The sequence below is a fragment of the Alosa pseudoharengus genome, unplaced genomic scaffold (genome assembly GCF_046254945.1).
Source record: "Alosa pseudoharengus isolate Yale_2024_CS ecotype anadromous, Long Island Sound unplaced genomic scaffold, YU_APseudo_1.1 YU_APseudo_1.1_scf_23, whole genome shotgun sequence".
Taxonomy (NCBI): domain Eukaryota; kingdom Metazoa; phylum Chordata; class Actinopteri; order Clupeiformes; family Clupeidae; genus Alosa; species Alosa pseudoharengus.
In genome coordinates this window covers 25115083-25139049 of record NW_027468685.1, presented here as the reverse complement: position 1 = coordinate 25139049, position 23967 = coordinate 25115083, and the positions used below count along the sequence as shown (strand labels likewise).

At 41.3% G+C, this 23967-nt stretch overlaps 2 protein-coding genes across 3 annotated transcripts in view; one reads left to right on the top strand and one right to left on the bottom strand.

Moving 5' to 3' along the window:
• Positions 1–7496: 7496 nt before the first annotated feature.
• On the bottom strand, positions 7497–23220 carry sgce (sarcoglycan, epsilon). Of its 2 annotated transcripts, none has more exons than XM_076302132.1 (11): positions 23061–23220; positions 18306–18428; positions 17701–17858; positions 17073–17145; positions 14364–14562; positions 12280–12442; positions 11831–12045; positions 11086–11112; positions 9436–9624; positions 8549–8592; positions 7497–8189 (listed from the first exon to the last, which is right to left on the bottom strand). In XM_076302132.1, exons 1-11 carry the CDS (start codon positions 23095–23097, stop codon positions 8173–8175), a joined length of 1245 nt encoding a protein of 414 aa, XP_076158247.1. In that variant the 5' UTR covers positions 23098–23220; the 3' UTR covers positions 7497–8172. The 2 variants fall into 2 exon arrangements, with proteins under 2 accessions (XP_076158247.1, XP_076158246.1); XM_076302131.1 differs by lacking the exon at positions 7497–8189 and adding an exon at positions 8202–8421.
• Positions 21836–23967, top strand: part of ppp1r9a (protein phosphatase 1, regulatory subunit 9A) — a 56000-nt gene continuing 53868 nt past the window's right edge. The window contains exon 1 of the mRNA XM_076302130.1: positions 21836–21935. The gene's annotated coding sequence lies outside the window, so the exon portion shown is untranslated. The remainder of the gene's footprint in view (positions 21936–23967) is intronic.

Genomic DNA, 23967 nt, shown 5'->3' with positions numbered 1-23967 from the left:
GAGACGAGGGGTATGTGGCCTCAACCAGAGCCTGTCTAGAAGAGCCTGTTTACTTTCATTGTATCGAACCTGGTTGCAGTTTACTCATTGTTCCTCTAGGGGCCGCCGCTAGCTAGTGCAGAATGAATGGGAGTCTATGGGGCTAGACGGGTAAAATGTATCTTTATTATCGTCTTAAGCTTAGTTTTCTCTAGACTCAACCATAAATACATGCCTGTCAGTTGGAACAACCCAAAAAACTAGATAATTGCTTGAGATTTTGACGATTTATGGTGATTTTATTTTCGCTAGATCTTTGCCCAGATTGACGCTAATGCATTATAGAGGAGTGGATCACTGAAGCAAGATGGCGTCTCGATTGATGCATTATTTCCAATGAACAGCAGTAGTCAAGGCGACATCTAGTGTATATGTCTATGTCTCTATACAACCACAGGTGGCAGTGTGGTGACTCTATATAAAACATATTGATGTCAATGGGGCATTTTGCCCATGTTCAGGGTGGAAAATAAAAAAGAAAGATTTGCATAAGACAAGTCAAATTTGTGTTTTCAAAAAGAAGGGTTCATGGAGAATAAAGAAAAACATATTTAAAAAATCTTTGTATATTCCCACAAGGTGTTTGGGTGCTCTGAAAATGATAACCAAAATGATTTTTCAGACTTGTGAGGTCTGCTGTTCAGACCCTGAAGGGATTTGTTTTCTGTTCATTGCTTTTTGTGAGAATGTTTCTACTTATCACAGTAAGGAAAATAAATCAAGAGCCTATGTTGAGTACAAATATGTCTTCTGAAGGCTTAAACAGAGCCCAGCCAAAAACTCCAATAAAATGTGTATTAACTTTGAGGGACAGCTATGACCATGCAGGATTATCCAGACCAAATGTGACGATTTTGCTACATACTATTCCTATTTATGTACCAGCATGCAAAATTTGAGCCTCCTACATAGTTTAGTTCTTGCGCTGTGGGCTTGTGAACTTTGACAAAAAAAAGAGGCCGAACAAAATCGACACCCCCTCCCCCTGTAAAACTGGCTGTATCTTGGAAAGTATTGATCTTACATAAGAGTAATTTTACTGTGTGTCTCCTGGGTAACATAGGTACACCTGGTCATTTTTTCAGAATTCTTTGAGACCTGAGTGCGTGGGCCCTGGTTGAACTGACGTGGAATGACCCTACATGTTTCCATTTCCTAACCATGAAGACTCCTTGTAATGACTTCTAATGTGAATGTGGCGCAAACAAAGGCTAGAGTTGGATCAGTCTTATCCTTTGTGAGCAACAGCTGGCAAAAGGACGTTATGAGAACCGTTTAGACTCTCTTAAAGTGACAATGCGAACTTCAAGTTCAAATCGGCAGAATTTCTTTAAAAATAATAATGTGTAATACATTATTGGCCTTTTGTTTTACTTTAGTGGTTTGTGTTTTTTGTTTTTTTTTGGGTGGGGGGGCACCAATTTGTTGTTGCATACCCCTCAAAAAACAGGTAGCTGTGCCCCTGGCATAACTCAAACCCATCTTTAAAAAACTATGACTTACAAGCTTACAAAAAGGCAAGCGAAAGAACAGACATCTTAATGTTAAATATATTAATATATATTATATATTAATATAACTATATATATTGCTTTTTTTAATTTAATACCATATTCAGCAAGCCATAACTTGACAAAAATATTCATCTGTGGGCCAAATAACTTTGCATTCATTCATAGTTGTGATGCCTTCAGTGAGAATCTACAATGTAAATAGTCATGAAAATAAAGAAAATGCATTGAAATGAGAAGGTGTGTCCAAATGTTTGGCCTGTACTATATATATATATATATATATATATATATATACACACACACGCACACACACACACACACACACTTTAACACAAAACAAAAAGCTCACCCTATGATGTTGCAACAAATATAAGCAGGAAGTGCCTCTGCATATTGATCTGCACAGTGATGAGAAAAAGTAATCACACTAGAAGTGGCATGTTCCCACAACATTGTGAAGAGAATTGAAAAGACCTTTCTCTAAGGGTCAGGAATGGACATATTGGCCATCCAAAAGCAGCATCTGCAGCTCAATTTGATTACTGTCCTCCTTCAAGACTTCTTCATAATATAGATATCAGGCTACAGATACCACAAAAACATTGATATACTAAGCTAGGATATGTGTTGGGTCAGTTATTAATTAATGCTGACTCAAAGCAATAGGTCTAATTTACCATTTGGATATAACTGATATAGTTAACAAAATACCAATCAGAAATCTGAAATGGGAATGCTACTATGAGCACTTTGACCTGAATGTTCTTGTTTTTCAGTCCATCCTGGGAATAAAAAATATAAATAAAAAAGTAAAACAAGCCGATTTATTTGTTTCTGCATTGTCGCTTTCAGATTGTTTTGTGAGTCAAGACTGGCCACCCAAATGTGAAATGTAGAAAAAATGTAAACATTCAACACATTAGAGAAAGCAATGCTGTGCTGAAGGTCATGGAGGTCATCTGAGGCCTTGTTTTCACACAATGCCAGTCAAAAAACCCTCAGCACTGGGCAGATGGTCTTTCATTTGTTTTCAGCCTAGGCACAGGGAGTATGAGCAGACCCAGTGGGGTCTGCAAAGCTGAAGTGGGTCAGAGCCAAAAGAGGGATGAGGACCTGTCATATGACCTTTGACTTTTAACCTCAATCTGGCAGCTGGAAGGTTAGAGATGCACACATCACAGTTGGGGTATGGAGACTCTTAGTCTAATTATTGTGTTGTTGTTTTTTTGGATTTCAGACATACTAAATGAAAAGAAATACAAACATATATTTACTATTTGAAATGGTAAGCTTAGTTATTAAAGTGCAGACTAGAGAAAGTTGGGCAAGAGACTTTTTAAACTTAGTCCTCTGGTATGTATGCATTATATCATTATAATGTGCATTTCTCAATATCATTTTAGGCTACATATCACAAAGTATACAGGTGCCCTGTGAAAGCAAACTTAGGCATACTATCTATAACATATCCTGTTAAAAGCAATGCGTTTTTATCACAAATTAACCTGGGCGATAAGAATACGTTAGTTTCAGGTAATAAATAAACTATCCCAAAAAAAACCGCATTAATATTGCACAATTACTGTACATGCAACAGCTCTGTGTAACAATGTTGACATTGTTGCTCATTCCAGGTCATAACTAGTCCAAACCATCAAATTTACTGAGTCCCATTAATCTTTTTCTGTTTACCCCAAACTCTCGCAACTGAAAACAGTAACTTACAGGTCATTTGTTCAGTCCTGTAACTTTAACACATTATCTAGCCAGCTAGCCAACATCATGAAGAGTACTACTCTCTGTTACAAATAATTGTGCCAAGTTTTATCTCGGTGTAAATCTAAATGTGTTGAAATAATGCCATAAGTGGACCTTGCACGAGAGCATTCACGCAGCTCTTTTAAATGAAGCAACCTCTGGAACTTTTCAGGTGGAATGACCAAGTATTTAAAACTTGACCCTGAATCGACTAGCCAAATACATACCTCAGTTGGGCTGACAACCATTAGCATCCCTGCTATCCTTCGCTTTCAGGCTATGACACGTTAGCGCAAGCTAACGTTACTGAGCTGGATAAGAAATATTAGTGACCTCAATGCATGCGTTCAGACTTCAGCGAATGTCATCTAGCACGACAAGCGTGTACTGAACAGTCCAACAAAATCTTTTAAATTGACAACATTTTCCAGTCTCTGGAGTCTTCTTTGGTCCACCTTACGTTAGTTGCTTCCGTTTTTCGTCTTTAATATGACCTTTAGCCATCGAGATTAAACACTAGAGGGGCAATGGAGTGACGTATCTTGACGCAGCTTCAAAAACCCGGAAGAGGTATCCACTAGTGTCCGCCATACTAAGCGTTTCATTGTACAAATAAAAAGCAATGTCCCTGCCATATGCCACCCCATAACTTTAAACAGGGCATGCCATTTGAGTTGAAACAAATGTATAAATTACAATGATGATAAATGGATATAAGAATTTATATCTTAAAATATGACAAATATTTTACTTATTATGTTTTATAATAAGGTAGCCTAGATTAAATTAATTAAAAGCCCTATTATTGAGATTATATGGGGCAGTAGGCTACATAGGCCTAAAATTGGTATGGCAATTTTAACATACTGCTGTGACTCAAACCGCCTACTTGCACACTTTAAATACTTTGTTTAAGTATGTAGTGCAAATAATGGAAAAAGCTCAGTGTCAAGTTCAGTGTGGAACAATGGGTACTCAAACTAAACAGGCGCCAATGAGCATCACTTCTGGTAAATGTTTTAATATAAGTGTTTCTTTTGGGACAATAGCCTACTAACCATCGAAAAGTGGGCACTATAGAAGTAAGTGCTCAGTGCACACTTGCAGTGTACTGACGGAAGTATGTGGTTTGAGATACAGACTCGTGAGAACAGAGGCAAAAGCCAAAATTTCAAGGAGGTACAATTAGAGCAGGGGGCATGACGTCTTCCTCAGAAAAGCAATAATCTCCAGTTGGGCATATTGAAAGACATTGGAAGGATTATTTTAAAACTTAAAGGAGAATTCCGGTGTGATATTTACCTAAAGTGTGTTGAAACATGATACCGAGTGTGAACATATGTCTCATAGCCCATCTCGGCTTGTCCCCTGCACTCCAAAATCTGGCGCTAGTTAGCCGATGCTACCAACAGCTTTTTCAATGGTGGTGCTTCGGCATCGGGCTAGCCATGCAAATAAATCACTGTTTTACACCATTTATGAGGCTCAATGTATCTCCACACTTCATTGGTAGACTACCGTAGGCCCTGACATTTAAAACGAGACATTGAGAACTTTGAAAAAGCACTGGTAGTTTACTTACAAGACGATTTATACAGACAGTATCTTCACGAAGTTTAGCGTTTGCAGCCATCTTGAATTTAGTCATGATAAGTCGAGCGACGAGTAAGAATGAACAGGTATGATAAGGGATCAGATTCCAAAAATAATTCAGTGGAATTGCATGGATTCCAGTTTCTTCCAGTAGCAGCAACTGGAATCCATGCATTTCCACAGAATTATTTTTAGCATCGGCTAACTAGCGCCAGATTTTGGAGTGCAGGGGACAAGCCGAGATGGGCTATGAGACATACGTTCACACTCGGTATCATGTTTCAACACACTTTAGGTCAATATCACACCGGAATTCTCCTTTAAAATATCCAGATGTTATACGGGCACAAAGCTTTAATAGGCACAACACCACTGCTGGTTTTCATTAATAGGATTAGGTTAGCATTTGCTGACACCACCTGTAGCCTATCTTATTTTTATCACACAAGATTATTGTAAATTGTTCATGCAGTCCTGACAGGAAATTTTTTTTGCAAGTTGGTGATAGTTTCAGATCATAGTACAGTATTCTTGTTATAGAATAGATGAGAGAACAGTTATTTATCCTGTACAATGTTTGTTCACAGCTTTAACATGGACATTTTCCAGTGTGACTTTAAATGAAGCATAGTAAAAATGAATAGCATACATCCACGTCTCACCCTCTGTCCTTGTCAAGACAAAGTACACGAATTTGTCTCCATCTGATACTGTACTAGCCTAGAAATCTAGACGCGCCCCTAGCGGCAGCAAATTATATTTGCTGTCAGGGCTAGTCTAGCAACTAGTTGGCTTGTGAGCTCCAGAAATCGAAACTTAATCAGGACATTGAAATCGTGTATAGAGTCGTTTGGTGGGCTTAAAGGCACACTATGCAGGTTTTTAGCTTAATATGTACGTTTTTTTAGCTTAATTTACCTTCATTTAACAGCTTCAGAGTCATTGGAATGGTTATATGACTTTTTTCGGGTTGAATGGTGGCCGTGTCGCTTCCCCCTAGTGCCTGTGAGCGGAAAAACCACCCTTGCAACTGTGGGCCGGCGGGCCGATGGCCTCAGTGTCAGGAAGTATAACGAGTGTAACAAATTGCTTTACTGCATTCAAATACACATACACACAGGCACCGGCTAGAAAAAGGTAGCGATGGAGTTTCTCAGACATTCGTCATGACAGAGCCAGCGAAAAAGAAGCAAAAACCGAGAAAACAGTAAGGAAATTGCCAATACTGCATAGTTTACCTTTAACATAATGATTGATGACAGAGTTGCAACGGTTTGGCTTGAATTCCCTGCTACTTGAAAACAAATATCCTATTGCGTCCTATTGCGTGCAGAGGGAATTTGAAAGACAACTGATTATCCCGCCCCTCGGACTGAGCACTGCGAACGGTGAGTGCCCAGACCCTACATTTTAATGTGGGTCTGGCTCGCCAGGCTAATACTGTACATCAAGGACAGCAAAGTGCAAGCCACGGTTTACCAAACTCAGTTTTAGTGCACAACAACAAACACAGCTGGTGCAGTGACAGACTTGCATTGTCATGTTTGTATTTACTGCAGGTGATCACACAAACAAATGCATATGTTGAGGTCCATTGGCATCATAAACACATCACACATCAATCGCACAATCATATTAGTAATGCCCCAAATCTTGTCATTGTGTGGGTGCAGCTCAGAGGCGATTGCTCTAAGACTACAGGGGAAGCTCAGCCTCCTCTAAAATATCACGGAAAATCGCATCAAATAACACTATTACATTAGCTTCTAGCCTACTATTCCAACTAGAACATGCTGAAAAAATGTTCAACTTCATGGCTAGTTTGTTCAGCAATAAGGTTTTGCCGGTCATTTATCGTGATTTCGCACCCGTAATACATTGCTGTAACAACACGATCTATCAAAAAACCATGCAAAAAACCCATAGACGCTCGGCTTCACTGGCTTTCAATGGCACTACAGAGTGGGCTGATCTCAGTGCAGAAAAGCTACACGTTTATTGGACAAGCGCCACAAAATCGTCATTTCCAGGGAAGCCCGGCGTCTCTGGGAGTGAATGGGACAGTGGGATGGCCCGGACGCCGAGCTTCTGTATGATGATTGGAGGAACCGTTATAGAGGCTGGACTCTTTTTGATTGACAGCATATGTCGCGATCTGACAGGAAGTGGTTCAAGTTCAAGGCAGGGATGCGTTAACGTTAGTGTTGGCAGGTGAAGCCGAGAGACAAGGCAAGTTACAGCTCAAATTCTCATAATTTGGGAGCAATACAGTCGGTTTCTATTTGTCTTTGTAAATAGCATACTGTAAATAAAACCGTAATGTGGAGTTACAGAGTTTGTGACTTGCTTTTGTTCCAGTTGTGTATTTAGGCTAAATTAGGTAGCGTGTGTAGGCTACATGCCATGTCTGCCATGCCAACTCTATAGCCTACTGTTTGGGATACTTTTTGCCCTCAAAGAACAATATAGCACCTTAATAATATTAATTTAATAATTTACCATTTTTATCAGAGCTTCCCCTGTTCCAAAGAGCAGCAATCGCCACTGGTGCAGCTATTGTGATAGAAAATGATATCTTCACCAGAGGGCAAATTAAAATAAATACATTTTATGGTTATCTCATACAGGGACAACACAAGTTCACTCGTACACTGCACTTTGATGTCCTTATACCAACCTCTCAGTCTGTCACTCTATCAGAGACGACCTGGAAGGAGAACATGGCAACACAGCCGCTTCCTCAAAAATCTTTTAATAAGTGGGGTGAGAACAAATCAATTAGCATTGACAGAACATTTGTTTAGTTTATTTTGCTTTGCTTTTTGGCTACTGTCTGCTTTGTCTCATGTTTAAAAGAGAACAGAGGCACTTCCTGCTTATCTCACTTTCTTTTTGCTATGGTTCCAGTGAAAAACAAGCAAGCATGATGTAGATATTTTTCAAGAATAGTCACAAAACAAATAAGGCCAACTCAACTTCAATGGCAAAATATACATATAAAAAATACCCCCTCTTTTGAATATAGCTATTGTGAATCATATTCAAGTTTATTTAGTATTTACAACTTGACTCCACATTGGCATTCCTGAACCAAAGTGCTTAAAGCACATAAAAGCATGGAAATAGGCTGCAATGCATGCATACTAGCATTGCATGAGCGTATATAATACAAATGCAATAAAACATAATCATGAAATTAATAAACGAAACAAAGTCTAAGTGTGGAATTCCAGATCACAAGTCCAGTGCTTCTGCCACTTTTCTCTCTTCAGGAATACCATTTACCTGTGAAAAAGAATGTGGATCAAGTCAATTCCATAGTACAAATACAAGTACAATATATGATACATTAATACCATTACATTAAAAGAGTTTTGATGACTAAAATGATCATCTGTGCTCTATGTTCATTTTGGACGAACCAGCAGGTATTTCAGAAAAGCAACCTGACATGTTGAATTAATATTCCATATACTTGCCTCCAGCCTTCGAAATGTTGACATACAATAATTATCTCCTTTGTTAGCAGTAAATAAATGGATAGAAGTTGATGTTAGTGACTGTGTTGCACAGCATATGTCCACAGTATTAATGTTTGATTTTTGGGGATAAATCATGTTTCATTATTTCATTATTTTACTCACCGGGAGGTTGCTGTTGAGGTATTTGGACTTGATTTTGTAAATTCCTGAAAGGGAAAAAATAATAGCCGAATTAATTCTGAGCCTCATATTTTTAATCACACAGATTTTGTCATCCATCATTTTTGTCCAAAATCTGTTTATCATTGCACATCAATAGCAGTACAACCACTTTCAATCTCAGTAGTCCAATCCTTCTAGTAAACCACAAGTAACCTACATTTCTATCCCTTCCAATATTAGAACCTTTCCATCCAGACAACTATGAGCTGGCATAAAAGCTCTTACAAGGTCAGAGGGGCACAGATAGCCCTGAGGTGCGTTCAATTTCGCAAACATAGGCAAACGTTTGCCCTTGTCTTTAGTATTTAGTATAATATAGTATATATACTCTTTTGATCCCGTGAGGAAAATTTGGTCTCTGCATTTATCCCAATCCGTGAATTAGTGAAACACACTCAGCACACAGTGAACACACAGTGAGGTGAAACACACACTAATCCCGGCGCAGTGAGCTGCCTGCTACAACAGCAGCGTTCGGGGAGCAGTGAGGGATTAGGTGCCTTGCTCAAGGGCACTTCAGCCGTCCCCACTGGTCGGGGCTCGAACCGGCAACCCTCCGGTTGCAGGGCCGGAGTGCTAACCAGTGGGCCCCAAACACTCGCCAACAGCCTGAGGGGGTAGTTATCCGTGAAAATACAGTGGAGCTGGACATGAGCTTGACAAAGTGTTACCATTACAATGGAATGTTTACATCAAATCGTTCAAATTTTCCTGTTCAGAGAAAACATATTTGCCACGAGCGTTCACCACTGTTGGTCAAATTTAAATGCATCTCTGGTCTCCTACATGTATGAGATTACTGTTCTCTAGAATAAAACAACACTTACGTCTGTGTCTGCATGAGGGGCATGCTGGTGGTCTCGTAGTTGTCCGGGTGCAATGGCGGCACCACCTCCCCGCTGACCGGGTGGAAGACGGGCAGCGTGGACAGAGGCCAGGAGATCTCGCGGTTCTTGGACATGCTCCTCAGCTCCTTGGTGGACTTCTGGATGGAGCTATGGTGCACCAGCTGGATGCTAAAGGAAGACGAGGTGTGGAGAAATGAGGGAGACAGGGAGGAGGAGGAGGAGGAGGAGAAGGAGGAGGAGGGGAAGTCTTAGACACCAGACTGCTGAGTCAGCACACATGTATTTCACATTAACAGGCAGCATGGCCCCAATACCAGACCAGCATCGGCTTTAAGAGAACTGTTCATATTAGGGCTGTCAAAATAACTGATTAATTTCGATTAATTAATTTGAGAAAAATTAACTGATTAAAACTGATTCCGTATGACCTTTGACCCCGAGCCATTGTAGTCAGTAACCATTAGACTGTAAAAAGAAGGAGAGAGAAGAAAATGTGCTGCCTAGATCATTGATTCGAACATTTACTTTTAAAAAACGGCCTGATGGTGTTGATTAAAATAAAGTCCTCTGCAATGTCTGCAGCAAGGAATTTGCATATCACTGGAGTTCATCAACTCTAAAGTCGCACATCAATGCAAAGAAATAGTGTTGACATTGAGGGGAGTGTTAATTTATTTTCATTGTGTCCCCTAGGTTATATCTCTGGCCTGAAAAAAAAAACTTTTTCCCGAAGCACTTTTGAATTTATTTCCTCAGCATATTAGGTCATGTCATAGATTATTATGGCCATTATTAAAATAATAATAAAAGAGTTTTTGAACTTTAATGTCACTAATGCTGATTATTCAATGATTAATTTGAATTTAAATATTTAAAATACTTTCACAGCAATTATTATATATGCGATTAATTTAGATTAATTAATCACAGAGTATGTAATTAATTAGATTAATTTTTTTAATCGATTGACAGCCCTAGTTCATATCTTTCTTGAACTGAATGTCTAACCAACCATCCTATAGTTCATGCCACTACACATCGAGTAGAGGCTGTTCTAAAACATATTTCTGTCCTGAGAGAGAAAAAGACCGACAAGATAGAGAGATAGAGCATGTGCATGTCTGTGTGAAACAGCGAAAGAGCAAGAGATGGTGCACCATTAGGGCAAGGAAAAGAGAGAACACGACAGAGAAAGCAAGAGAGAGGAAAAAAACAAGAGACAGGAAGAAGACAGGACAGAAACAAGCAGAGGCGAGCAGAGCCTTCTATTTCTCTCTTTCTCTCTCTCTTTCTCTCTCTCTCTCATGCCCTTCTATTAGATGGGCTAGCACCTGATGCTGTTCTAACCATGTACTAAACAAAACCTCTCGCTTTAAGCAGCTGCCAACAGGATGGCAAGGTGGAAACAGATTTGTATGAATGATTCTGATGGATATGAAGATGTCACCACAAGGAGGGTTGGAGATGACATAAATGTATACAGGTAAAACAAGCAAATAAATAAATAAATAAATAAACAAATAACACCTATAAGATAACCTATCCAAAATGAACAAATAAAAAAAATAGATCAGCAAAAAACAAAATCCAAAAAAAGGAGGCAAAAACCACAGGAGAGGCAACACTTACTCTGGTGTTTGCATGTTTCTTTTTTCCCTAGAAACAAAACAAAATTACTGAATTAAAATTCTAATATTAATAGTTGAAAAAGACATCCACACAAAAGCGAATGAATGGGAGGGAGAACACGGGCACACTGAGGGAGAGATGAGGTATGCTTTGGGATGGTGGGGTGGGTGGTTCCTCCGGCTGATTGGGTAAATGACGATGTACAAATGCATGGGACAGACTGAACTCGTTCTGTTGATGTATGTGGCAGTAATGGTGCTGATCATTGCGATGGGTACAGGATGGACGCTGATTCCAGAGGACTTTCAGCAGACACGAGCGGTGCAGACTATGGCAGGATGCTTGATGAGCTGCTTTCCTGTGACATCACTTAAAACTCTGGCCCTTCACCTCTGACCAGGGGAGCCCTGGGTATTCCTAAGATTCAGACACAGAGGTCTAGAAACATCATTTTTCCTTCTTTCAGGTATTCTGTCTAGCACCTTATCCATTCCCATCTGGCATTGCTAAAGCTAAACTCTCTTTTTGAGCCCGTACGAGCATAATGGGTGCAATTGTTCTTTAGCGCATCAATATAACTTTCCATTGTGTCAAAGTGTGTGAGTTGAGAAAAACAGACAGACTAATATGTGTGTGTGTGTGTGTGTGTGTGTGTGTGTGTGTGTGTGTGTATGTGTGTGTGTGTGTATGCATATCTTCTCAACCCGAGACAGTGCGACGTGCTGACTGAGGCATGGCCACTTACACCCCCTCGCGGCGACAGCACATGGCGTAGCCGAGGACGGCGAAGAGCACCAGGGCCACGGCCGACGGCACGGCCAGCGTCACCACAAAGTCAGAGAAGTAGTCGCGGCTCTGCAGGGCCTCGGACGGGGGGTCGTACTCCCCAATGTCTGGCAGTACGCCTGGCCCTGGGTTGGGTCGCTCGCGATACACCGTCACCACTTTAGTGATGTCCACCTGTAAGACGTCAGTGAGGTGAATGGAGGGATCACAGGACAAAAAAATCAAAAATGTCCTTTATTGATACATGAATAAAACACAAGAAGTGCACACGCGCGCACACACACACACACACACAGCAGCTCATGTGGAACTGTGCACATAAATGAACTGTGCACATTTTATGACCTGTGTTTTGCACGACTGCATCCATGCTCTTTGTGCGTATACTGTACATGCGTTTCTGCTCACCAGATTGATTTTGCACCAGTCAATGTGGAACTGGGCACGGAACTTCTTGTCACAGCTGATTGCCGGCTCCATCTCCTGACTGCAACGTAGCTGGTTCTGAGGCGTCTCCACCTCCCGCAGGCAAGATGAGAACGGTACGTCAGCCCCCACCATCACATACACACTACGCACACAGACAGAGAGATAGGGCGGTCAGTGAACACATTCACCCACACACACACACACACACACACACACACACACACACACATACATACATACACACACACACAGGCACAGTTATATACATGCCTCAGAAGGAGGAGAGGATGAGAGAGATGTCAGGTAACATTTGCAGTCACACGCGTCACACAACACTCAGTCACACTAAATGCTCGTCATTTACAATGTGTGACTGCAGAGTTAGGTTACCACCCTTCACCATACAGAGACAGATCTGAACATCGGTGTACATTCACCCACACACTGTAAGTCACACTGAATTTAAGAGAGGGGCAAAAGTAAACACACACACACACACACACACAAATATACCTCAGGCATAGAGCAGGATGTCCGTGCACATGGGTTTTGTTTCCACTTAGTCTATGCCTGCCAGTTATCCTCTAGAAGCTTTTATCTTCCAAAACTGCATTATGAATAATTAACAGACAGCTTATTTCCACCTGTCAGGGGAATTCTTTGATGAGCCTGTCAGACTGCCTCTGACTGCAGCAAATTGCATGGTAGTTACATGCTAAGGCAGCTAGCTTGAGTAATGCTAACTCAACACCAGCAATGTGAACAGGGACAAAATGGGCCCTAATTTTGACCCAGCAAAGCGTATTCTTATCTTACACTCTAATTTTTCGCCATGCGGGTCTCTTTTCTTGAACAATGCACTCAGGGGTGTGGCATTTAACGACCTGTGGTCTGGTGCGTTATGTAAAAATCACTATTTTACACCATCTAAAATGCATTACACCACTGACCAAGAAAAACCTGGTCTATAGCGAAAGCTGAAGATGCACTGTCACGAGATGTAAGCAGCAACTCCTCTGCAGGATAAATGTCCTGTGTTTTATTCAGTCATTCGAACATTATTGGGGTAAGTGTTGCTTTTTTCAGGCTATGTTTCCAATGGTAACCCATTGTCAAGTCAATAGTGAAAGAAATTAAGTAAGGGATAATGGACGACACGGTGGTCTGTTCACAGAAGTTAATGCACGGTCCACCGTGGACATTATCCCGCTTATTCTACTGTTGCTAAATCGCTAAAACTGTCTTGTTTGTAGAACTAATTTCTTCCGACACATATCAACCAAAGATTCTCTGTTCTAGAATCTTTGATATCAACTAATTTCTCAACTCACAGGACAAACTGCCGTTACTAGTTCTAAATGGATGGTTGCTACGGCCAAAGGCATATATGTGTATAACTGTTTTGTCGTTGACTATGACATCACAGTGAAGTTAGTTTCACTTTGCCTGAGTTCTTCAAATAATAGATGAGTGCAGATGCGTGTAGTCTATACTCTGCTAGGTTTTAGTAAAGCATGGTTTAGTGGAATACCTGTTCGATATGGTCTCGCAAGCAGATTCCTTCAAATGTGCCGCTGACTATCAAAATACCGATACGCCGTTTGAAGTTGCACTGCTTGTTGTTAAAGGGAATGACAGATGTCATTCTCATTGGTTTAAAGGATGTTATGCCCAAAACACACCCATGACTGATTAAGAAACATAAGACCAACCTTTTTGCGCCAGGCGCCCGACGTTTGATAACAAAACCACCCAATGTGGACTGGACAAACCCCTAAGCTATTCGCCAGTGACCATGCGTTTTAGATTGCTAAGATCTAAACTTCCTTGTTTTTTTTCCTTTTTATTACCACATATTACAGTAATATCCCTCTCCAACATCACAGTTTAAATTAAATTAAAAGTAAGAAAATATAACCTTTTTGAAACTAGTACTGGCTCAAGAACTGACCATTATAACTTATTTAGACTGTCAAGTTTGTCTTAGTCTGTCAGTGTTTATGTATGTGTGTGTGTGTGTGTGGGGGGGAGGTGTCAATGTGTCGCAGCAGTGCGTAACTCACCCCTCCTTGAGGTTGTTGATGGGGAGTGGCACGCGGCCACCGCGGTCCAGTGCCGAGGTGATGTTGATGGCGTTGAGTCGCTCGGGCTGCCACACGTTCTTCACGGCGCCCAGGAAGTCACCGAGCACCTCGCTGGCCAGCATCTCTTCCACATTCATGTTCTTGATGTAGAACTCGGCCTGATAGGGCAATGGAAACTCTGCAAAGGGAAGAGATGGAGAAAGGTTAGAAGGACAGGAGGAAAGCAAGAAAGAGAGGTGGAGAAGCAGAGAGAAGGGAAAGAGAAAGAGAGAAATTCTGGAACAGAGAAGGGCATTCAAATGAAAAGAAGACCATTAAAAGGTAAGACAGTGGCAAGAGAGAGAGAGTGATGGAACCACCACATGCAGATGCAGAACATGAAAAAACATGTTGTGCAGATGAGAAGACACGGGTAGCTTGTAACTCAACTTTGACGTCCTTCAACTGAAAGGTATATCCCTCTTTGTGTAGCACAACTTTGAAATTTTGAGCTTGCTGAGGTGGCAGTGTCCTCACGGCATCGCTGCTTTATAAAAGCAGAAGTGGTGAATATCGGTGTCATTGCCCGTAATTATCCACAACGTCCCTGCTGGTGCACTTGATCTAGCTAGCTCCATCCCCTGGGGAACACATGGCTGATGGCTTGTCGGACTTGTTTTTTCTTTTTTTTTTCAAGTTTCCCCACTGGGTAGTCTCGGCCTTAAACACCAGACAGCCTTGCCTTTAGTGGGGCGAGATCAGCGGGCACAGCGAGACAGGCATCTGCCCATCCAGAGCGTCTGCTGTCTGCCCCGCAGTGAAGTGACGTAAGGCGAAGTGCAGGCGACCGCTGGCAGATGGCTGCTGCCGTCAGAGTGAGGTCAGGGCTGGCACACAAACAGCTGGTCAGAGCGAGGTCTCCAGAATGCTGCTCAGCGGCCACTACCCTCAGCAGCAGCCACACCATCAATCACTAGGGCTGGGCCTGGGCAGTGCATGTGTCATATCACAATACATGTTACACATTATACTGTACATCAAGCATTACAACTCCTATTCTTTTGAAAATCCTTTTGAAAAATAACAATAGTAAAGCTCAGAGGATTACACTGAATAAGGTTAATCAGTGAGCCACCATAGCAAAACTGCTACGGAAGTATGCTATGGATATCAGTTTAATTCCCAAGCAAGTACTACTTAGTAGTGCCTTTATTTTTGTCGTTGACATGAGACATGAGAAAAAAAAGATCTAGTCAAGAGAAGACACAGTGACAACACCTGTTCATTATCCATAATTTAAGCAATAAGCCCCGAGAGGCCGTAGGTTACACTGATTTTAGAGCATTGTTAGGCACGGACTCGAGTGGCTTATTGCTTTTCTAAAACGGTTACTACATATCTGGCAAGATTTCATAAAATAAAGGCTCAGCAACGAGAAATGTAACGATTTATTCATAGATAATCATTCTTCTGGCAAGAAATATATTTCCTCTATCAGAATGGTTGCTAAGCAACGTCGAGACGCAGCTACTCCCGACTTTTGTATCAAGTTGTGGTAGCGCAGTAATATAGAAGGAAAAGTGGTCAGGGTGTATGTTTGTGCTGGATTTTACAACGGCATCGAACGCGATTCAGCCAATCATAATCAAGGACCAAACTATCTGTTTTAGAATCATCATTATAATATATACAGTATTGGCACCTCTGCTAAAGTTGACTAAAAATAATCTGTTGGTGATTTATTGTAATCTCACAATGAAAAAAATGAGGGAAAATACAACCTTGAAGGGAAGAAAATTTATTTTGAGAAAAATTAAAAAATCATAAAGAAATAAATAACTAAAACATGTTGCTCACAATTATCCGGAATCATTCAGAGTAAACATTGGTCTAGTGTTATCCAATTGCGTGCAGTGAGATTTTCAAATGCATGCTTGGTGCCTCCCCTCGAGTTGGGCCATTACATTGTTCGTGGCCAGACCCTTAATCTTTCTAGATTACCAGGGTCTGGATTTTCCAGGCTATAAAGAATGTTCAGTAGGGGAAAAAATGCAATTGATAGAATTGCTGTAGTACAGTAGATGCTTTATCAACAACCCAATAAGAAAAGAACATCTAAAAAGAGTCTCATATCTCTCAAATTTTTATGTGGACCAAATTTCTCCTCTGCTGTTGTCACATATCTTGCTCAGTATTTACTATGAAGATGGTTAGACATCTCAAGACAACCTTGGTGTTTAAAGACACGATTTATTTGCGGTACAAATTCACAATAAAGTCTGTTTACTGTAATGTAAAGTGTTCATTCAAAAATGCTTATCAGGTCCTTCAATTTAGTTTTTGAGTTGCTGCAGAAGAATAGGCTTTCTATTATATTTCAAGTTTAGAACATTACGTTTACATTTCTGGCATACTGTGTAGAATGTAAAGAAAATGTAAGAATGTAAGAATGTAAGAAATGTGTCAATTGACTGCTTATTGCATGAAAACGCATGAAATATGGTGGCATGGAAACATGGTATGGCCACAAGTGACTGTATTTAGAGTTTTGAAAATGTGACTACAGATTGTACAAAGGCATGGTAGCCATTGAAAAAAAAAAAAGGAAGGTGAAAAGTTTGTTTATGTTAAATAATGAATTGAAATGTGATATGTAAGGACTCCATTCATGTAAAGTGTGACCTCAACTCAAAATACCAACACTCTCACCTTCGGTAGCCATGATGTTTATGACCAAGTTGTTTCTGGCCGTTTCGAAAGTGCGTCTGTTGTAGGCTGTAATCTGCAACACATAAGGGTGAAAGTTTAAGCCCAGATCAGGGCCAGGCAGCTTATAGTGTGTGCATGGGTAGGGTCGCAGGCCTCGTCTGAGCTTGATGCAAATACGCCTTCTCAAAGCCAAAGGAATGGGAGCAATGACAACGTTTTAAAGCCTCTGAAATGCCCACCGAAAAACCGCTGGGAAAACTGGTCCACAATACAGGCATAAGCAGCTATCACTCAAAACAATAAATGGCACAGAATAGTCAAGGCTGGCAGGATAAAAGCTTTATAATGAAACTGTTGCACTAAGAGGAAATGGAACACTGAAATGTACTTATACTAATGTTTTTTTTTACTTATCTGTGCTGTCACTACAGCTGTAGAGTTCAAAATGGAGTTCTGGTGTTTGCTACAACTGGTTTCTAATCATAGCCTCACCATATCAGGACCAGAAGATGCATGGTGATTCTGAAATGGCTGGCCCTCCAGCATTCACTCATGTGAAAATATCTGCACAAATGTGTGAACTCTCACACACACACACACACACACATGCGCATATACATATACACACCTCAATTACAGTGGGCTTGCCAACGTGTTCAGCAGTTGGGGAGCCATAAAGTACTCCGTCACTGTGGGGAGTTCTCTGGATGTAGCGCAGCCAGCCAGGCCTGTCAGGATAGCCTTTCAGGTTGGTGTTGAATGTGATGGGGTCGTTACTGGAGTCACCTGTGTGCAGTCAGTCATGTAAAGCACACAAGGCTTCAAACATGATCTATCACGTCAACATATCATACTTGTCCTACCGATACCTGGGGCTTCCTTCCCATGGGAACTGTTTAACATTCACGCCCTAGGTATTCCAATCGTACTGAACTTGTCAGGTGTATGAGGACATTTTGTAAATAACATCTTTATAAGAATTTGCAGTTCCAGTATTAATATTGCAAGCAGTGTAGCTTAGCACTTTTCTAATGACTGAAAACTGTCCCCGCCATTATTTTTCTATTAATTGTATATGCCATATGTAAATAAGAGATTCCAACTTAGTCCTCACAGAAACAATAATAAGGATTTTAAGAGAACACAGAGGCAAGACATTTCCATATTCCTAACAGGACGAAATGAGATTCATGGAAAGGCCAGGGAATGTGATCTGAGGAACAGCACACTTACCAGCTTTTATGTATGGGGCGAATTCCCCTTTGAAGTACTCCCTCTCCAGCACGTGTACGAACAGCACTCCAGCAGAGGGGTAGACGTTGCGGTCCCCATGTGACCTGGACAGAATGGTGACCACTGGTGCAGAGAGAGAGGACAAGAGCAGGGAGTTATATACAGCTAGTCCACCTAGGACTCAGTTTTATCCAGTGAAGTTTCTGTCCCACCACACTGCTGGTGTCCATACAGTATAAATGTAATGTGGTATTATTGTTGCTGTATATGGTTATGTATGAAACTTTGACCATAAGACTTCATATACTTGCAATGTGTTACATCACTATGCAGTACTGTGACTGAATAAGGATTACAATACAGTATACAGTATAGTAATTACATTTTAAGTAAACGTCAAATCTCCACTATTCAGAAAAACAAGTCAATGGTAATGTGAACAATGAAAGCTCCTTTATTTAAGTGTACGTAGCAGTGCAAGTGTGTGGGTGTGTGTCTGTGCTGCCAATGTGTCTTTCAGGTCACTGGCTGGCAGTGAGTAGCAAAAGGCAGTAATCGGCCAGGCGGTGAGTCACACTCCCAGACGAGCGCACGCGCGCACACACAGAGACACAGAGACACACACACACATACTCCACAGCCAACTTCTCCTCCCCACCTCACACAGGCGTCCTGCCCTCCATTACACCCACTCTCTCTTGGAAAAGCTCCATTCAGAACAAACACACACACTTACACACCACACGCACAATTATTCCTTATTCAAGATCTGATTCTAAGATAATGGCTCTAGCTTATATTTGGCTAAGACTGACTTGAAACTGTTGTTGGATTTCACTCGCTCGCTTACCTTTTCATGTTTAAGCAAAAATATACTTGTGTGTGTGTGTGTTTGTGTGCGCGTGTGTGTGTGTGTACAGTTTGTGTGTGCATAGTTTGTGTGTGTGTGTACAGTTTGTGTGTGTGTGTGTGTGCATAGTTTGTGTGTGTGTGTGCGCGTGTGTGTGTAGAGTTTGTGTGTGGGTGTGGGTGTATGTGTGTGTTAGGAGGATAAAGGCTGTGGCCCTGCTGTGTGGCTGCTGCTGCTGTTGCTGGGCCCTCTCTGCCTCCAGCCAGGCATGCAGCTCTGGCCTCATTACTGCTCGGAGCCCGACTGGCCTGCTGTGGGGAAGCTGTTTCCCCAACATCCCACCCGACCCACCATACACACACACACACACATACTATTACATACACAATATACTCACCATGCACCATACAGGCACACTAAACATTCGCACACGCACACACACACAAACTATACACACACAATATACTCACCATGCACCATACAGGCACACTACACACACGCACACACACACACAAACTACACACACATAATATACTCACCATGCACCATACAGGCACACTACACACACGCACACACACACACTCACACAAACTATACACACACAATATACTCACCATGCACCATACAGGCACACTACACACGCACACACACACACACACAAACTATACACACACAATATACTCACCATGCACCATACAGGCTCACTACACACACTATGCTCACACTAAGACATTCATACCATCTAGCCCTACAATATATAGACAGTATAGGCACATTACACACAGACGCACGCGTGCGCGCACACACACACGTCAAGTTGTTCAAAGGGAAGAAGTGAGAAGCAGCATCCCACACGCAAGCATTAAAACCCACCAATTGGATTAGTTCTGGAGGTTGGATTAGATAGTGTGCGAAAAGCAGCCACCACCCCACCCAGTCCTAATTTGCAAATCAATAGTAGTTATTTTTTTTATACATCACCCTATACATAATCATAATCTTCTATAGGAGTTCTACATTTAAAATTCAAAAAATGGACGCTCGTACCGATCCCATCTTGTAAGCACAAACCACTGCATAGTATCGTAATGACTACTGAGATTTTATGTGGTCCCATTCTAACCACAGTGATAACAGCGACAATCATCAGTCCCTATCAGTCTAAAGAAGGTGTGGGATATCACCTTAATAAATACCCAAGACCGACCGAAAGTTCATTTGGCCATAAAACACACCTGAAAAAGTGTTGTCAAAACATATCTCCTTTTCTCGAGTTAACCGAGTACTGTCGGTACGACAAAAAACTAAAACAATGGGTTTTGCCTAGCTCGAGTTGCTATAGTCAGCAGCTAATGCAGTCAGGCAGCTACAGCGCTACATTCTGGGGGCATGTCCGTGAGATCGAGAAACCGAGATCTATGTGAAAACCTCTCCTTTAATAACATGCTTTATATTACATTTTTAAAAGAAACTATACATGAATCCTCAACATGTCATCGCAATAACAAAGTCATATGCACATCAATAAAAACATTATACTGTATATCTGCTGAATAAAAAATACAGACACGAATACCTTCGGCAGCAAAGATAATAAGAATCTATGCTGATAGTGCCACAATAATCTTATCTCTTACTTGGAATTAAATAACTAGACTAAAAAAGTAATAAAAATGTGGCTCCATGTAAACAAAACTGTTCCTAGAAAAACAAAAACAGACCCATGTATGCAAGCCAGGTTAATCATACAGTTAATGACCATAAGCCAGGCTGGCTATTGATCCGTGCCCGATGGTATGGGGACGGTGGACAGATGTGAGACGGCTGGCTAGGGCAGATGGTGCTCTGAGCTTGCTGTCACACCCAGTCAGCCCCTTGGTGCTCCAGGCATTCTCACTATTCAAGGGAGGCTGCAGTTATTACACAACAGTCTGTCCTCTTATAACCCCACAGGGCTCCTTAGCATTTCTGTGACACCCTTTTTACTATTACTTCTACTGACATTATCCACTGAGGATTTTTTTTCATCTTACTAGGAACTTTACAATAAAGGTGCAAACAAAAACAAGAAAAACAGTAGTTCTCTGTAGAACCTGTTCCACATTCCCTTTGTGTGCGATACCTAAGATAGAGCTGTAAAGATTCCTCTGTGGGGACGACAAAAAATAACTTCAGTAAAGTAAAGCAGACAACCCCTTCAACTGTGTGGTTATACCATCAGCCTACAGGTGACCAACACTGTTCACCTAATAGCTTACCCATTAATGGTTAATGCTCAATCGGCACAAACGGTAAAGTGAATACTGCCGTTTAGGTGAAGGCACACGCCTTCCTTTTGACAGATTTCCCTCAGGACGCAAAACTGGGAATGGCTAACCCGAGGTTTATGCTTTTATAGGCCCAACCTTGGACAGGACACCTCACAGAGAGAGGGAGAGAGAAAGAGAGAGAAAAGTCACTGGAGAGAAAAGGGACATCCTGTGACAGTAGGGATGCCCCCTTACCAACCTGTTGAATCAGCTGGATGGTGGTGGTTTATCAAGTACAATTAACTCAAGTATACTAACTGCTCTGAGGCACGGCAACTTATAGTAATGCAGTGAGACGTCAGTCTTTGGTATCTCAGTCTAAAGGGCCTTTTCCTGGAAGTGAAACTTACTGGGCTGTTCTGTGGCTGGTCATTGTGTGGTTTCAACTAGTGCAGTCACAACCCAAGACTACGGCAAATAACAACTGATTTTGATCATGGATTGGATGTAACATTAAGCTTCTGGACAAAGGTAACAAATAATTTTAATGAATGTAAAACCAGTGACCAATTGGATAGTAAAGACTGGCTGACAAAATAAGGTCTTGGCTACAAAAGCCAATGATGTGGACTATTCATGTTGAACCACTTTTAGTGGGTGGTTTAAAGCTTGTGCTATTAGTTGTTAAGTTTTAATACACAGAAGACTTCAACCAAACATTAGGCTTATTTCTGAAAATTCAAAAGCAATCTTGACTGTATTTTCCATTAGCGTTTTAACTGCAGCAAGCTCACAAAAGGCATTGTGCAACTGATTATGGACGGTCAAACATGTTAGCTAGTGTAGTTTGGATGGGATTTTTTGGGGGTTTTTTAAGAGGGGGACGGGATCAATATGAGGCAAACTGTCACCACTCACCATCGGTCTGTATGGAAGACCTCTGCTTATACTTGAGTAATGGCTGCATTTTACTCTTTCCCCACGACATAACGCCATGTTTGACATCAGACGAATGTGCCATGCAAGCTTTTATTTATACACAAAACATAAATTACCGTAAGAAACACCTTCATCTTTTCCATAATTAGACTATGTGAATTTCGTCAGTAGTGCTTTTAAAATGCAATGACATCACCAAGCCACTTACAGCAGAAAACCAAAATGTAACAATGTAGCTGGTTAAACGTTTGCTACAAATGTAGCTGCATGAAAAAAAAATGAATAATGAAAAAACGTTACATCACGCTTTATCGCGACAACGAATGCTACACTTGCCGCTTTGGGGGGAATCTGTGATGATAAAGTGGAGGACAAGCTAGCTATAATTAGCAAGCTAATGGACTGAATTGCATCGAATTAACACAGACTATTCGACCATTCGAAAAGCTTCCCAAAAAGACAATACATGTTGTTATCTAGCTGACATCATTGTTTAACTCAGCTTGGTTCCGAAACAAAGAGATCGTCCTATGAGCGTAGAATTATTCACAGTCAAATCCTGTAGCTGGCTGATGTTCCTCGGGAGCTAACATTAGCGAGCTACTAAACTAAATGATGACTGGCAGCAAACTCGGTGATGGCAGCTAGCTAACTGCAAAGAACGATGAGAAGAAAAGCACCAATACGTCTATACTGTCGAACTAAATTCATACATACCAACATAAAGCCATACGATAACGCCGACGGTGTCCATTGTTAGGTGAGTTCAGGAAATATTTACAGGAAAATCTATATTATTCGTTGAGCACCACTATTATTTTGACAGCGATACACATCTTCCTTGAGAATTCCATCCACCGCCCTCTTCCAGCGCAATGTGGGAGCAGGGCGCGCTCTGGTTGGCTGGAAGCAATAGTGGAACATCTGGCGCAGATGCTGATGTGCACAGGGCTGGAGGACTTCTACGGGATCATAAGATTTTTAGTATCACATCCTGGGCAAAGCATAGGATAGACTTAAAATGCAACGCCTAGATTTATTTGTGTGGCTATAGGTGGCCTACTAGCCTACTCGTCGAGATAGATTCAAGATTCAAGAATTCAAGATTCAATAGGCATCAATAACTGCAACAACAAAATATCCAAATTGTGGCACGGTCTCTTGGGTTTTACCACTGAATGTTTTAATATTTGTCCCCTCCCTCATTTGAAGAATACTTCTTGATAGCGATATAGACACAGGCCCACGCCAACATAAGGTCTGTAGTCCACCCTCCCCCTGTCAGTCAGTTTAGGAGTGAACAGGACAGCTTGATGAAGTTTATTAAATATCCCCTGTGGAGAAGCTGAACAGACAGATGGCCAAAGGACCCTTAGCTACAGGACAATGATACACTGCTGGTCAACCCATAAAGAAGTACATATTTGCATCATTTAATGCTGTTCGCTGTGATCATGGACCACATCATCCTCAAGGAGAGTTATATCTTGTACCATTTTCTGGCTGAAGTCAAACAGTTTGCAAGGGAAATAGCATCCTCAGCCTCCTGCTACCAGCCCCCTTTTTCCTTCCCAGATTATTTTTAGGTTGCTTAGCAACTTCCCAGAATCACATCTGATTGTGT

Bases quoted from the DNA above. Each gene is read 5' to 3' on its own strand.
- sgce (XM_076302131.1), bottom strand. From the start codon at position 23,097: ATGGACACCGTCGGCGTTATCGTATGGCTTTATGTTG. The intron at 18,429-23,060 runs GTATGTATGAAT...TCTCTGCACCAG, and splicing joins TATCGTATGGCTTTATGTTG to TGGTCACCATTCTGTCCAGG. The intron at 14,563-17,072 runs GTGAGAGTGTTG...TTCCCTTTGCAG, and splicing joins AAACATCATGGCTACCGAAG to AGTTTCCATTGCCCTATCAG.